The sequence below is a fragment of the Austrofundulus limnaeus genome, unplaced genomic scaffold (genome assembly GCF_001266775.1).
Source record: "Austrofundulus limnaeus strain Quisiro unplaced genomic scaffold, Austrofundulus_limnaeus-1.0 Scaffold44, whole genome shotgun sequence".
NCBI classification, from domain to species: Eukaryota; Metazoa; Chordata; class Actinopteri; order Cyprinodontiformes; family Rivulidae; genus Austrofundulus; species Austrofundulus limnaeus.
This window is the reverse complement of record NW_013952446.1, coordinates 743,505-760,160: the sequence shown is the minus strand read 5'-3', so window position 1 is coordinate 760,160 and position 16,656 is coordinate 743,505. Positions and strand designations below refer to the sequence as shown.

At 38.1% G+C, this 16,656-nt stretch overlaps 1 protein-coding gene across 1 annotated transcript in view; it reads left to right on the top strand.

The window, feature by feature from the left end:
• Positions 1–9,745, top strand: part of papss1 (3'-phosphoadenosine 5'-phosphosulfate synthase 1) — a 17,835-nt gene extending 8,090 nt beyond the window's left edge. The window contains exons 8-12 of the mRNA XM_014007752.1: positions 288–493; positions 3,854–3,989; positions 4,867–5,135; positions 6,373–6,602; positions 8,406–9,745. Of these exons, the coding sequence (XP_013863206.1) occupies positions 288–493; positions 3,854–3,989; positions 4,867–5,135; positions 6,373–6,602; positions 8,406–8,544 (980 nt within the window). The 3' untranslated portion in view covers positions 8,545–9,745. The remainder of the gene's footprint in view (positions 1–287; positions 494–3,853; positions 3,990–4,866; positions 5,136–6,372; positions 6,603–8,405) is intronic.
• The last annotated feature ends 6,911 nt before the right edge of the window (positions 9,746–16,656 follow it).

Genomic DNA, 16,656 nt, shown 5'->3' with positions numbered 1-16,656 from the left:
GAATAAATTAGTAAGCAAATGCTTTATGAATCCCCTGTAAATAATTTTTTTAAAGAAGAAAGGCCCATATTTATGTTTGAAATTCAACAGTTTTATTTAAATTTCATTACTGTAAATATATTGTCATAACTGGGAAAAAAAATCTGAACCCTGGTTTTTCATTCCTTTTTAATTTCAGCTTTTATCACATTGCCACATATATTTACATGCAGAAGGAAACGTTTTAATGACAATTAAATCTACACGGTAGTGATAAACCTCCATAACGCCTCGTTTGGTTCCCGCAGGTGGAGTGATCAATCTGTCGGTGCCTGTAGTGCTGCCGGTGTCAACTGCAGATAAAGAGCAATTGGACGGTGTGACGGTGCTGGCGCTGGTCTACGAGGGCAGACGAGTGGCCATCCTCCGTAACCCAGAGTTTTATGAGCACAGAAAAGAAGAACGCTGCGCTCGGCAGTGGGGCACCACCTGCAAAGACCACCCGTACATCAAGGTTAGTGCCCGAGAAGGAAAAATATTACGTCCAAAGCTGGTTTTATCCCTCACCTAACGCCGAGCCCCCGCCTTTTTCCCCACATCTGAAAGAAATTGTAATAGTAAGGCAGCTCTCGCACGTGTTTATGTTCCTCCCTTTGTTTTATCCTTCTACACAGTTTGTTCCTCATTCACTTACGTGAGGAAATGAGCTCTGGCTTGTTTATGTTGTTGAGCCCTGCATAAAAAAAAAATACTGTGCAGCATCTTTCACAATGTGTCTGTGGATCCGGCCAGCACCGGACAGGTTGGATTTATTAGTGTGGAAAAACAAATCCCACCATGATCCTGAAAGCATCTTCCAGAGGAGCCAAGTTGGTTTTGATCACATCACATAGACACCTCAGCTGCTGACAACTTTCTGCGTTTTTACATGAAGCTTGCCAGAATCAACTGGAATCTGTCTGTATGGATGTAGGAATTTGAAAGAGTATTCACATGTTAAATTATATGTCAGTTACATGAGGGACGTTAATAGATTTCTTTGTTGTTTTTGTTTTGGCCAATTATGAATAACTTCTCAGAAATCGTTCTCAGAATTCAATTTATTTTTCCCAAAAGTTAATGAGATCTGAATATTTTTCTGGAAGTCATTTAGGATTGCGTAAAATTACGAAGTATTCATTGTACCTTTTTGAAAAAGGACATCAGTCTTTCGCAGTTTTTGCGTTGGTGTCAAGAAATTATTTTTGGCACGTATTTGCTTCAACAATAAATGAGCTGATACTTTTAGTTCCAAGTCTGTTTTTATAGCTATAGAAATCTGATTATAGCTTCAAATTTATTCGAAAGTTGGAAATTTCTTCATGTCTTTAAATGCAGCACTGAGTTTTAATAGTCGTTCTATATGAAACTGCTTTTTGCCTTGACTTCTAAAAATAAAATGACATGAACAGATGCTGATCCTCAGTGTTTGTGACATAATTATAATTAACTGACTGTCTTGTTGCTATTTCTTAATATGATCCTGCGTGCTTTTTGTTATTCAACTTGATTTAATTAAATGCACTTTTTCATTTAACGAAAAGAGTTGATCTGCTGTATTATTATTATTTTTGTGTATGCATACTAGTCTAGGCTCTCATTTAGTTCCGGTAATCATGTGTTATTTAGAGTAAGTTGTATCTTAATTAATGCTTGCGTAGATCAAAGCTGCTCAGACCCACAGAAGAAAAGGGTGGAGTGGACTCAAATGTTTCACTCCACCCATTTAATGGATAGAGTGGAAACTATGTGCTTTTATTGTGAAAAAGAAATGGAGCTAATCTTTACTTTTCAGTTTATTATTATTATTTTTTTAAACCAAGATATGTCACAGTTTTAAGAGTTTATGAAATTGTGTAAACGTAAAAAGAGGGCATAATAGGTATTCTTTCATTATTTAATGACAATCAGACTACCAAATACTGCATATCTGTAAGTTTTTGACTTTAGAAACTCGATTTTTACAAACAAAATGTTGCGTATTGTGGAGCTCTAACTCTAGCTCTGACTCCAGCAATGGCTGCATATCTGTGAGAACAAACCGCCTGCTGGATTCTGCACAAAGATAGAGCACAGATCTGATGTGGGTTTTTCGTTTATGGAAAGAGTAAATGTGCAGAAGTCCAGTTTTTCCTCCCAGCCTGTAGGAATTCCTTATAGAATCACTTGGTGCGCCCTCATTTTACAGGTGTTATATTTGGATGCTGGGTCTCCTGCTTTGTCTCAACACTGAAATAACCCGTTCATCCCACGCCACTCTGAATTTATCCAGGATTTTTTTTCTCTCTTCTAGTTGACTCGTGGTTCAGGTAGACTCTTGATCTTACATGTTCTTAATGATTTATTGGAACAGTTTTAGAACCTGGTAATGGCCAAATCATTTTTAATATGTCCTAATATGTAAAATCTTACAACTAAGGTTCTGTTTTTTATTCCTTATTTTACATTCTATGCTGCTAAGCTTGAGCTTCATACTACATCTGTCTCCTCATTTCAACACAATTTTAAAATCTACCTTTTCTCCCTCTCTTTTTTTAAAACGTGTTCATTGTAAATTCAAGTTAACATGTTTAATGATGTGCTGCAGGTTTTATAAATTGGGACCATGGCTGTCTGTTGTCAACACCCGATGCCTCAGTGCCACATTTCTACACACTCTGCACGCTTCGTTTCCACCGCAGTGATTCGCTCTAATCCAGCGTGTGTGTCCAGCCTGCTCTGATTAAGGGCTCACTCATTAAAGTGTGTGTATGCGTACATAAACGTATGTTTCACTCGGTGCTCCAGAGCCAGTCTGTCAGCAGCCCTCTACGGTGACAGCTTCACAGCATTTGTTCCCGTGTCTCCTCCCAGCCACAAACGAGCCGCTCCACTTAAAATATAGTTAATCTACTTTTTCCTGTTTACCTGTCTGTCAGACAGAGGCCCCTTCACCGGAAGCTTTGGTTCAGCCACCGTTTATTTAGCTAGACCCTCTTTTCACATGTGAACTTGTTAAGCGTTTAAAAGGTTTAAACTGAGCCTCCCTCCTTGAGTTTATCCACACATGGGTTTCGTCTTTCATGGCTTGCATCAGGCCAGCAGTGGACAAGCAGAATAAAATGGAGCGTGGAGCAAATTTGTTTTCGAACACATCGTGCAGATGACAACACTCGGCTTTTCCATGCAGTTTGTTGGATCAATGCAAAACGAGTGTGGATATCAAAGAGTGCTCACATGATGAACTACGTGTCGGTGAAATAAGTGGCATTTTTTATTTACAGATTTGTCACCTCGCATCATATTAATATCACGCAGGTTATTTTCTGTAACTCTAGCTGCGGTCCCTCCTGTACCACAGGAGGTGAATGAAAGATGTTGCCTGAAACAAAAGCAGCCAGTTCCTGAATCCTGAGCACTTTACTGACATTGTTTAGCTCTCAAAGGGGAAGTTTTCTCTCCTGTGTGGACATGAGGACATTGGCTGGTTTTAATATAGAATACAGTTGGATTGTGTCATAGTTATTGTAGTGAAGCGAACCCTAAAATTACCACATTTCTACAAACTATGTATCCCTTTGAAGCTTTTGAGATAGAAAATTTGGAAATAATAACTCATTATTGAAAAATTTCTCATTGAGACTTATTTTGCCATCAAGGATCACAAATGATCAGCTACTATCAGGCATCTGAAGCAGACGGTTTAGAACATAAACCATAATCTTTAAGTAACATTTAGAAATGTATTTTTTGTGTTGTGATTAAGCTAAGCTGCAGAAAACGCTGTCGTTTTGAAAATTTCTTTGCACCAAATAAAGAGCAAGAAACAATAAGTGAATCTTGGGTTCTGTTTCAGATGGTGATGGAAAGTGGGGACTGGCTGGTTGGTGGCGACCTGCAGGTTCTGGACAGGATCTACTGGAATGATGGTCTTGACCAGTACCGACTGACACCCACTGAGCTCAAACAGAAGTTTAAAGAAATGAATGCTGGTATGGAGATGCATTTTTTTAAACGCTATTTGAGCAAAACCCATGGCAGCACAACGGCTCAGTGGTTAGCACAGATGCTTCATGGCAAGAAGGTCCTGGGTTCGATCCCCGGTTCAAACCTTGGGTCTTTCTGTGTGGAGTTTGCATGTTCTCCTTGTGTTTGTGTGGGTTTTCTCCAGGTACTCGGGTTTCCCTCACACCCCAAAAACATGTACAATAGGTTGCCTTCAGGCCTAGGTATGGCGCTGCATGATGGCCAAAATTCAGACTATTGCACAACAAGCTGTTTCTAAATTCTTGTAGCAGAAGGCTACCGGTAAATCTATTCCTAAGCCAGCTATTGCTCTGATTGATGACAGGCCAGCACCAGTAACTGCATGTATAAGCATGGATAAGCTGGCGTTAGCTTCAGAAAGGCTAGCGACTAGCACGGAAAAGCTGGCGTTAGCTTCAGAGAGGCTAGCGACTAGCATTCCTAAGCAGCTCACCTACATAATTAGACAGATATAGCCTCCTTCTACAAGGGTATAGCAACCACTGGTTGCACAGTAGTCTTAGTTTTGGCCCTCATACCGCACCACACAGGTCTCCCTTGAAAAAGAGATCTGCAGTTTCAATGGGATTTGCCTGTTTAAACAGCCAAGGAAAGAAATACTTGCGTCACACTTACCGTGGTTCCCAAGGTTAGCATCGTAGATGATCACTTTGGATGATCTTTGGGTTCAATGTGTAGTTTAGTTTTATTAAAGCAATACATATATTCTGTTTTTTTCCAATAAATATATACATAGTTTTTGTTTTGTTTAAATATACTGTATGATGGATTTTATTTTTCTTTACCACACCCCTTGTGTTTTTTTTTCTTTCTCTGTTTCAGATGCTGTGTTCGCCTTTCAGCTTCGTAATCCAGTCCATAACGGCCACGCTCTCCTGATGCAGGACACCCACAAGCGTCTGACTGAGCGGGGTTACCGCCGGCCCGTCCTGCTGCTCCACCCATTGGGGGGTTGGACCAAAGACGACGACGTGCCGCTGCACTGGAGAATGAAGCAGCACGCTGCTGTGCTGGAGGAGGGCGTCCTGAACCAAGACTCAACCATTGTCGCCATTTTCCCCTCGCCCATGATGTACGCAGGGCCAACAGAGGTAACGATAATCCAGGCTGTGGTGTTTATAGCTGCATGTTTAAGGTTTCTTTGAAACGCAGGCATCGTGTTTGCTTCAAAAGTGGCAAAACAAAACAAAAAAATAAAAAAAATCAGTGACGCAGCTGTAAAAAAATGACTGATTCAGGGCAGGAAACTGTCAGAATTTTGGCTGAAATTCCCCGAGAGTGACAAATGACAGGAAAGAGGACAGACGACCCTCTTGAGGCGCTTTGTTTAGTCTTTTCATTCCAGGCACAAACCTCTGTGTGACTGAGCGTAGTTGTGAAGCTGGGGATCTTTTAATCATTCACTTATGCTAATGCGAAAGCTATGGTGCAAATCATTAAAAACACATTGCTGGCAGTTGTATGTTGGGTTGTGAATTTGGTCAGTTTGTAACTGGGAATAGGGGGTTTTAGAGCAATCTTGGTATTGTAGTTTTCCCCTTGTTTACCCATTAAAAACAACTACACAATCTCAGTGGTCTGCATGCAACCCCTATAATAAAACCTGGTCTTCGTGCTCATTTTTACATAATAATAAACAAAACACTAAGAGACTAGAAGTGAAGCCACAGCACAGAGGTTTAAATTCACAACACATTGTTTATTTTAATAACCAGATATCTGAAGCATAGAAATAAATCAGGACAAATACATTAGCAGTAGGATTAATGTGTAGATTTACCAACAATTTATAACAATAATAAAAAAATCCTTCATGCTCAGGGTAAGTCTTTTAAACTGTTGGAAGCTGGTTGATCTTACATGCAAGCACTTAAAAGCTAATTTATTTTTTTTATCTGCTGGTTTGGAGATGGCTTGTTTTTTTTAAGGTTTACCTTTCACTCTTTAGATATTTTAAAATTTTATGATTTTTTTAAAATGCTACTTGCCAATGCTTACGACACATTAATGTCTGTTGGCACCTTGAACAAAGGTACAACCGTGTCCATATGTGGCAGTCTCTGTTGTGTGATCTGGGTTTTTTGAAGAGGTGTGGAATGTCTGTGAGTCTAACTCTGGACCCACATGTCCACTCAGGACAGACTGAAATAACAACCATGTTAATTCATTCTTAACCCAGAAATAGATCAAATATCAGAATCTGCTTTATTTTATACTTGCGTCTAATTATCAAAAAATCATGTCGTCGTTAGCATTTTTGATGATGTCGCTTTTACCCGTCTTCCACAGTTCAATTTATTTATTTATTTAATTTTTTTCCATCCACAGGTCCAGTGGCACTGCAGAGCACGAATGGTGGCTGGTGCCAATTTCTATATTGTTGGTCGAGATCCCGCTGGTATGCCCCACCCCGAGACAGGAAAGGACCTCTACGAGCCCTCTCATGGAGCCAAAGTCCTCACCATGGCTCCAGGCCTCATCACCCTGGAGATCGTCCCCTTTAAGGTTGCTGCTTACAACAAGGTTAAAAGTGCAATGGACTTTTATGAGCCTAAGAAGTAAGCACCTCATGTTTTATTGAATATTTTCAAAAGTAGTAAGCATTTAGACACTGGTGGTCTTTATTTATCATGGTAGGACTGCAGGAAAGGGTTACAGGAAGTGCTCACTCATTTAATTTAAAAGCTTTTTTGTAGGTTTAATCCGGAGTAATAATACCTCAGATTTACCCCAATTAATCCAAGTAGCCTAAACAGTAATTACAATCTCTAAATTCATTTCTCATTAGGCTTATCTTGTTTATAAAAGGCCCCCTCGTTCTCCTCTTTCTTTTTTGTCTCTATTTGTAGTGAAACGTGGAACCAAGAATAACCCCCTCCCCGCCCTATTTTCTGAGTAAAAATGTTTCTTGGATTAGTATGACCTTTTGATGTTGATCAGAATTAGAGAGCTGCCCTTGATTAAAGTCGCGGCTCACGATGACAAAGAAAAATCTTGACATTTCTTTGCTTTTCCTCCTGAGTTTGACGAAGCCGCCTCTGACAGGTTGCGTAACTGTTGCCCGTGTTCGGCCAGAAATGTTAGGATGAATCAAAAGATTAGCTTTGTTTTTCTTGATGTGTAATTGGAACTTTCAATTCAAAGGATAATGTTGCTTGGCTCTTTCTGTGAAAAGCAGCGCTAGTGCTGTTAAAAAAAAACTGGTTTAATATTTTTGAACGCCACAGATTTAAGAAATGGAGTTTATTTGTTTTATAAAGACATCAAATAAAGAAAAAAGTTTAAGAAGTGAGGAGTTGTTCTCTCTATAATAAATAATTAGCTAAAACAAGGAATTAATAATGAAAACGTGGTTCATAATCACCCTGTAATCTTCCCCTCCGGGATTTCTAAAGTGTGTATTAGTCTGTGTTAGATTTATGGCATTCCATTCTCTAAAACACCCTGTCCCCAGCAGATTACAGGAGGAATATGGATCAGCTGCCTAATCACAACAGCCCCCGGTCTTCCTTTTAAGCATCATGGGTCATATAACAGCCGGCAAGCTGTTTCCTTTTACACAGAGATTGCTCACCTCCGACTAAAATTTGCAACTTTTTATTGTTTCATAGTCAATAAAATGTGCTATTTCACACAAAACCATTGACCCTCGGGTTGAACTTGAAGCAGGCCGTTTGCATTTATTCATAGATGAGGAAAATAAACAATGTGGTAATCTTCTCTCAGGGTTTTACTTTGCATCGGGCTTAGATTAGAGCAGTTCTTGGCTTCTCAGGATGATATGTATAAATTTTTTCTTCTTTGGGTGGACTTAACATGCAGTTGACCAAAGTTCACAAAAAACAGGAAATGATAAAACGCCACAAAAAAGTGTCAAAATGAATTTTTTTTTTTAAATATTTAGGTTGTTTACTTTAATTCTGAAAGACAGAATTATCATTAATTTAGATAACTTAGCTGCTGCGAATGAGCTGCTGCTTTTCATTCTACATTAAAAATGGGATCAGTGATATAAAATGAGAGAAAAAAGTATTTTCTGTTGGTCCTGTTTCCTGATCCAGTCCTCTACAAGCAGCAGCTGCCTCTGTCAGATCGGATAGGCCGTGCGGTGGATAAACATTTCCATGTAGATTGATATGTCTCTTTTTAATTTTTTTTATTATTTTTTTAATTTTTCTTTTTTATCACTTCAGTAAAAACAATCTTAATATTAGTTTCTTAATTTCTTCATCACCAGTGATTTTTTTAAGTAAAGAGGAAATAGGAAAAGAGGGAAAAACAAATAGGAAATGCAATTAGAAAAAAGATTGATATAAGTCTCATGGTTCTCTTTCCTTTTTCTTTTTTCCCTTTTTTTGCAGCCATCAAGATTATGATTTCATCTCAGGCACACGCATGCGTAAGATGGCTCGTGAGGGACAGAACCCCCCTGACGGCTTCATGGCTCCAAAAGCCTGGGCGGTTCTGAAGGAGTACTATAAGTCTCTGGAGAAGGCCTGAAGGTGGAGTCTCAGATTAAACAGAACCCTCTCGGGAATCCGGTGGTTCTGTCATGACGTGAGAAATGTGGGGACCACTCACTTTTACCTAAAACTTACTTTGGCTTTTTATGTTGTTGTTTTTTTCAAAGCTGAACTGTCGATCAGGAAACTGGCCTCAGTAGCTTTTAGTCTCATCACGTTTGTCTTTTAGCAATATGTCCTTTTATTTAACTATATTTACTCTGTCATAGTGTAGTCAATGTCAGTAAACTAACCTCAAAAATGATCAAATTACTTTTTATACAAAGCACACGTTTGTGGTTCTCACAAATTTTAAGTGTAAATACTGGTTACTGATTGTTAAAGTAAAGCATACAAATCTAAAACAATAAGACTTATATTGACCCATAACTTTAAGTACTGTTGAGCAGTATTTTGAGAGTGAAAGCTGAGTATTTATGTCCAAATTGGGGAGAAAATAAAAATTGCACCTGCACATCTGAACCCCAAATGAGCTGTTTTCTGGATTGTGTGTACGGTTCTTTAACACTTGGTGTGTACTGTTGTTTGTAGTAAAAGTCGAGTGCCTTGGATTTCACTAAATTATTTCACACTATGTCTTGTTAGAAACGGGATGTACGCACGTGCTGTTTGCCCAACCTGATGTACTGTTACACTGAAATGCTTTAGCAGGTGAGAAATAGTTACGGAATTTAACTCTGACTTTCTTAAATTACCTGGAAAACTTATTTTTAAAGTCTATTTATAAAGTCCTAACATTGCAATGTCTGCCATTTTAACCATTTTGTGTCTTTAGTTGTGAAGCCAGGATATTTTGTTATTTTGTTGCTCTTATCAGATTAGAGGGTTATCCTAATAAATTCAATCAAATGCAACTGGACTTCTTTTTTGGTTTCTGAAAACATTTTCCTCTCAATTCAAACTGAAAAATACAAAATTCATCAAAGTTTGAATGGTTGGAAGCTTAAGAAAACTCCTCAAATGAGAAGTAAAATGTTAAAAACATTGTTGCCTTCAGTTGAACTTACTAGGATTACACTTTCATCCTTTTTTTTATTTCCATACTTTGGTTACTAATATTTTCCACGTGGTCATTTCTTTTTTTGAAAGTTTGGTTGTATAATGAGATGATTGAGGGTTACCAAGGGATCAATCCTTTTGTAATCTTCCTTGTCCAATAAACCATTTTTAGCAAAGAACAATGTGTTTACTTTTTTTTTTTCCTCTAATCTTTGCAGTTGTTCCCCCACATTAAACACAACAAAGAGGTTTTAAATTCACAACATATTGTTAAACAATTCTACTAAATTTTAAGTGACGGCACTGAATTGATTTCAGGGACAAGCTGATGAGATGTCATCTTTCTTGGATGTTGCTGTGACACGGTTTGTGTTTGACAGTGCGTCCAGATGTTTTTATGTCATCGTGACCGCTTCTTCTGGTTTTTGTCATCTAGATGAGCCACTCTTTAAAAAAAAAAATACATTTATCCAATTTTCTAAGCACTGCCTGAGATTTCCTGACCTCCCAGCTGGTCAATCAGCTGTTTGTTCAATGAATCAGGCCGACCAGTGACCCCAATCAGACTCAGACACACTTACTGTGTACACAAAGAGCCACAGCTGGTGCCCAGATGCAGGAGAACTGGTACGGAGAGGGTTAAATTCAAACCAAGATGTGCTGTAAGAAATACCCCTGCCTAAGTAAATGTAATAAAGAGACCTGCCAACAACAAGTCTTTTATATGTTTTACAAGATCTTGTTCAAGTCTTAAATGTTATTTAGGCTGGGACCTCAGTGCAACTTCAAAAGAAGGGCTTTTCTTTTTTCCTAGACAATATCAGATTGAATGATTTGGAGATTGCGTTATGATTTTCGTTGTCCTTTTAACTCTGAAAGCGATCTGTGTGATCTGTGACTAATAATGCGAGTGTCTGTTACTGCGTGGATCCAAACCCTGATCTCACCTCGGTCGCAGCATGCACAGTTTGTTTTAGTTCTGGGTCAATTTTCAGCTCGTTTGCCCGATAATTAGATTTTTGCTTTGAAACCTTTTTCCTCCTTTTAAAAGGTGTGCTGCTTCTCAGCACACGGGCAGGTACGAGAAGAACTTGTTCTGTTCTAAAAACAGTTTGACCTTTTTCCTCCTCCAGTCGCCCCGTTTGTTTTTTAAATGGCTGATGTGGAAATTGTAGTTTTATTTTTATTATTCTTTAATTCAGTGTGTATTTTGGTGCCCTTTTTTGGAGCAGGTGTAATAATTTCTTACAGCTGGAACTACACAACAAACAACTTTTACCAAAACCTTTAACTTTACAGAGTTCAGAAACTGTTCGGCTGTGATGCTGAACTACTGTAAGGCCAAAATAGAATTGGAAGAAAAGGCCTTTATTGTCCCGAAGAGAGGAAATTCAAGTGTGACAGCAGCAGCAGATACTTCAATTCACAATAATATTTTGCTATGCAAAAAATAAAATAAAATACAGTACAGGGTAATAAAAATAGAAATAAGACACTGTGCAGTAAAATTACAAAGAAACTCAGTCACAATTCGGGGTATGCAATTAACTCAAGTTAGGTCATTTCCACAAATGTGCACAATGTGCAAGTGTAATAAATATACATGAATGTTAAGCTAGCTATAATGTCAATACTACTACTGTATGAACTTAATTAAAGCTGTGCCTAATAAATGAACTCAACCCTCATTAGTATAATAAAAACAAATAGTCTAATGTGTGGAATGTTTTAAATTCACTGAAAATTGTGTCTTATTCTCCTGTAATAACTTATTGTGTAAAAAAATAATTCAGTTCATATCAACTCAGGTTTTTTATGTATACTGACAATCCATAAGTCGTGTTTTTTTTCAGTTCATGACTATTTGTGCAGTTTTATTGTTTATAATTATTTTGATCTCTTTGAAGCAGTGCAGTGTTTCTGTCTGTAAAATGTGCTACAGAAAGGAAGTTTACTTACTGCCTATGTTAGCACTGTACTAAAAATATTCACATACTCTATAAAATGTAAATCAGTTAAGGTTATTTATCTAAGGTAGGGCTTCTTTTGGTTCTGGGAACCCTGGGGAGAAGAATTTCCAGCGACTCCGTAAAACCTTGTGATGATTAAAAATAACTTACTGACATTTGAACCCCTAAATGCCATGGAAATTGTTTTTAATTGTATTTTTTGGTTAATTATGTTTACGTTACTGGCATATTGGTCCCAGTTTTGTAGTTTGCACTTTTTTAAATGAAATGCTATAATTAATAGTTTATTGAAATTTATTTTGGGCCCCAAGCTTCAACTCATGTAACTCAGACAACCTCTGATCTGAATCTTCACTTCAACAGTCTCCCATCTTGAGCAGGACATTGGCGACAGTGGAAAGAAAAAACTCCCCTATTTAACAGTAGGAGTGTACTATACAACAGGTAAGATATTGATTGTCCATAACCTTTTCACAAAGCTTTGCTTCAAAACATCTGAACCAGCCCTTTAAGTTTAACATAACATCTGGAGAGATTCTGAACTTTTGCACCAAAACGATAAACCTCATATTTCAATCTTATTAGATTTGTTAAACATAATATGAGGAAATATTTGAGAAAATAAATACTTTTTAAACTTTAAAAGCATTCCAGTAGACATGTAATAATACCGTTGTTGTCCCCCATATTAGCAAAAAAAAAAAAGTTCTGCTTTCACATCCACTCCAGCTGCCTTTATCTTCAATTTCCTTCCATCTGGTTCGAGTTCCGCTCAAAGCCAGTTGTGATAAAAACAGGCTTTACTTTGAAATGCGCAGCGACACACGGGACACGTTTCAAATTCAAGAAGAGCCGCTCCACCATGGCATTGAGAAATGTGTGCAGGGCAGAGTCGCTGTTCGTTAGCAGAAATGGTTTCTCGTGATGGTTTTAGACAGTGCTGATGGCGGTGGGAAAAAGTGTCTCCCCCGTCTTGTTTAATGAAGTGAATTTTTTTTCTTTTTTTATTTTAGGAAGTTCTAACATGTGGTTAACATATTGTTCTGACCCGAGGGGCCTGCCAGCTTGTTTCTGCTCATAAATGCTCGGGCAGATTAGAACATATTGAAAATGTTTTGATGACTGATGCAACCGCTGCTTGATTAGAATCAAAGAGAATTCCATTGAGGATTCTTAGGTCTTTATTATATCCAGTTCACTTATTCACACACACACACATAAGCACACACACGTGTCTGACTGGATTACTGAGATGCAAACTGACAAAACTTACAGTAAAAAGTTGCACACTGCAGCTATCACAGCTTTTCATGCAAAAGTCGGCCATATTGGATGTTGAGGCTGGTGCTCGTCAGGATTCTGATTCAGAATTCCAACATTCCAGCTGATTTTCTAGCTTGGTTCTTGAAAAATTACACAAATGCGAAAAATGTAGCATTATTTTCTCAACCAAGCAACTCATGTGGCGATGCCAACTGCTGAACGTATCCTACCTCCATCTCTCGAAAACAACCCTGTATAATCTGGCTCACTTAAAAAAAAGTTATTATCCCCCCGTTTTTTAAACTGTACTTCAAATTTTCCCATACTTTTGAAAGTGTCTATCTAGGTTTTAGTTTGTGTTGCAAAAAAAAAAAAAAAATCTGTTTGAAGCTGGGTCGATTGCCAGAAAGTGCCTTTTTTCTTTTTAAGCATGACGAAACAGTTTCAGCTCAGAAATGTGCCAAATTAATGCCAGTGTGCCATCAAAGCGAGTTTGAAATAAGACAGGAAGCAGTTTCTGCACCTGACACTTCTGACAATGTAAAACCAGACTCTTTGTAGATGTGCAAGAGGTTCATTGTTCTCTAATTTTACAGTGCCTGAACACTTGGCAGCCATGCGACACTGACAACTTGGGTTTAGCACTGCCGAAGATCAAACTGATGCAAAGAGGAAGACAATCAACAACACGAGCAACGAGCTAATTCTCGAGCTCAACATCACATTACTCTTCTTAAAGCCACAACATTTCATGTATTTCATGCATAGTTTATTATGAAACGTAATTAAAAGTTTATCTTCCAAATTTAGTTCGGACTTGCAGATGTTTTTTGTACTTGCTTTTTTTAATTTTGACATTTGAGTTAACTTGTATTTGGCAAAAAAAGAAAAAAAAACACTTAAAAAGTGACATAAAATCACTATAAAGAGAAAACAACAGCAATGTTTAGGTAATTATGTAGGAAAATATGCGTTGTTCAAAATGGTATGTCCGAATAAACAGGAATCTGCTGGATTTCTTTTTTTAAAACTTTATTTTCACTCTTGTGACTCCAATCAGGTTCACAGTACAGCACCCAGGCCTCACCTTGTGCTGAAAACAAAACAAAAAACACAGGAACCTGCTCTGAGCAGAGACTCTGCAACACTGACAACTTCTTCTTACTATAATAAAGAAATGAGCTTAGTTCATCTTTTGCTGGTTACACCTCTGGAGGTGTTACTTTTTATCAGAACGTAACTCAGTTTTGTTTAGATTAAAGAAAGAACACATGATAAGTCTCCTGATGCATCTCAGTAATCCAGGTAAAAAATCAAAGGAAAAAAAATTGTATAGGTCTTCTGGACGGGTTCTTCTTTAATGAAACGTTTCGTCTCTCTTCCAAGAGACTTCTTCAGTCTGAGAGTTTCAGGCAAAATTCAGGCTTTTGAGTCCTGCCTCCAGGTGACTGATACTCACATCACATGGCTATCGTTCACAGGTGACTGATACTCACATCACATGGCTATCGTTCACAGGTGACTGATACTCACATCACATGATAAGACACACCAACTATTGGTCTGCGTTAACTTAATGATCAGAAAGTTTAAAATACAAAACTGCATCTAACATTCAATTAATCAGTTACAAAATTTCCTTCAGTTACTTAATTAAATCAGGAGACGAGTGAAATGTGACCAAAGTTTATTTTTGCTTGAAATAAAAAGTGTTACAAGATTACAGAAGAGAAGAAATTTTAACTCGCAGTATTTTTCTAAACAAAAATGAACAAGTATATTGTCTCATCTGGACAAAAACGGTAAACAGATTAATTATTTCTGTAAAAACTATAGTGAGGCTCACAGAGGACTTGTTAGGAGGAGGTTCGTTGGTCTGTTAGCAAAATATCTCACAAACAAGTGGACAGATTTTAATGAAACTCTCAGAAAGTGACCAACTGATTACATTTTAGTCTACTCGATTCAAGATGGCCGCCACAGCACCGCTTTGTAGACAGTGAGCTAACACACTTTAAATAAACACAAAATTTGTTATTTGGTCTGAAAAGCATTCAGTGAGCAGTAGAACACAACATCCCAGCTGCTATGCTGTTGAGCCCTATCATATTCAGTAAATTGTAAACATTGTGCTTTTCTAACGACTAATGAGGTCACCACGTGTATGAGCCTGACTTCCAGGTGCCGTTCCTAACAAACAAATAAGGCGGAGTGGTTTCAGCGCCTCCTTGGCACGGCTCACACAGGCCAGCTCAAGTTCCCCCCAGATCCTCAGATGTGCTGCTACCCGATGCCCCGGTTGTATTTGTCTTGGACATTGTTCTAGCTTTGATCGCAAATTGTGGTAATTACTCTAGGCCTTCTCCTTCCCTCTGGAAACAATGTGTGGAACAGGAGAAGCCAGGGCACAAGCAGACGCCTAGTCCTCCAGGATGTGGGAACACCGGTGAGAGGATAAACTGACTCGGTAAACGCTGCCTTTCATGGTATTTTTTTTATTTTATTATACGCTGAGGGCTTTGCATCACCGCTGTCAGAGTGAAACTATTCTCTGAAAGTTATTTTCCCAACAGGTGCTAACTGTAGCCTCCTCCTCTCAGTTTTTATTCTGTCAAACCTGAACAGAAACAGACAAATGAGTGAGATGACGAGGAGCTGTAGATTCTAAAAATGAGCAACATTCAGAAATGATGAGTTCAGTGACTCCAAACTGGTCCACAGAGGTGAACAGGTCTTTAGTTGTCGTGAGGGCCAGACTGGTTCAGAGTTTTAAAAATTATAAAATAGAGTTTATGTTAAATTGCAAGACTTATGAGAATTTAACACTCTAAAAATGAAATGTTGGATTTACTTAACTATGTTATGTGACCTGGTTCCACTTAACTGAGTTGAGTAAATTCAAAGCAACATACTCGTGTTCTTTGGTTAAAAAAACTGGTATTTTGCTTTGGATTTACTCAACTCAGTTAAGTGGAACCAGGTAACATAACATGGTTAAATAAATCCAACATTTCATTTTTTACAGTGAATTTTAAGACAATCTTGGCCCTGTTGTAGCTGGTAACTCTTAAATCCAGTCAGAAATAACCTGTATTTTTCCATATAAGAAGAATATTAACTGTTGATTTTTACAGAGCTCACTTAAAAAGAAGAACTATGTCCCTTTAAAGTCTCCTCTCATCAGAAAACAAACATGTTTTTAACGGACGTTGCGTGCATAGCGTGATCACATTTTGTAATTAGGATTCTTGTCAAACTGTGCTGTTACTTCCTGGAAGAACTCGTCTCTGGGAACTTAAACACCCGGACGTGGTGGAATCTGTGTGGTTATCCAAAAACGCCGGTGCCAGAAATTCCGAAAGTGATTATCTTCTCCTGATCATAAAAAAACCTCGAACTTTGTGAGCCCTGTGGTCTGCTGCTATACAGCTCACCAAAAACATGACTCAACATCAAAAACTGAACTGATGTACCGTTGTCACCCGCTGAACAAGTGTGGAGGCAATCAGCAATGTTTTTGCCTGTGCGTGTGTTTACGTCTGTTAGCAAAATATTTCACGATCCACTGGACAAATGGTAATGAAACATGCAGAAGGTGATTACTGGATGAACATTTAGAACTGATTCACTTTTGGATTTGATCCAATGCAAGATGAACGCCACAGGTGACCGAACGTTTTGATACATTTTGGTGTGGTAGTAGCTGTGTTGTTTACAACTTGTACAGTACTCTGAAAGTGACGTCTCAGTTTTGCATGAGATTGAGTTTAATGTTAATTTCAAAGTTTGACCAAAAAGGTTACAAATTTCATTTTCCAACATGAGTTGATTTTATTTTAAAACTCTGTGATTGGCAT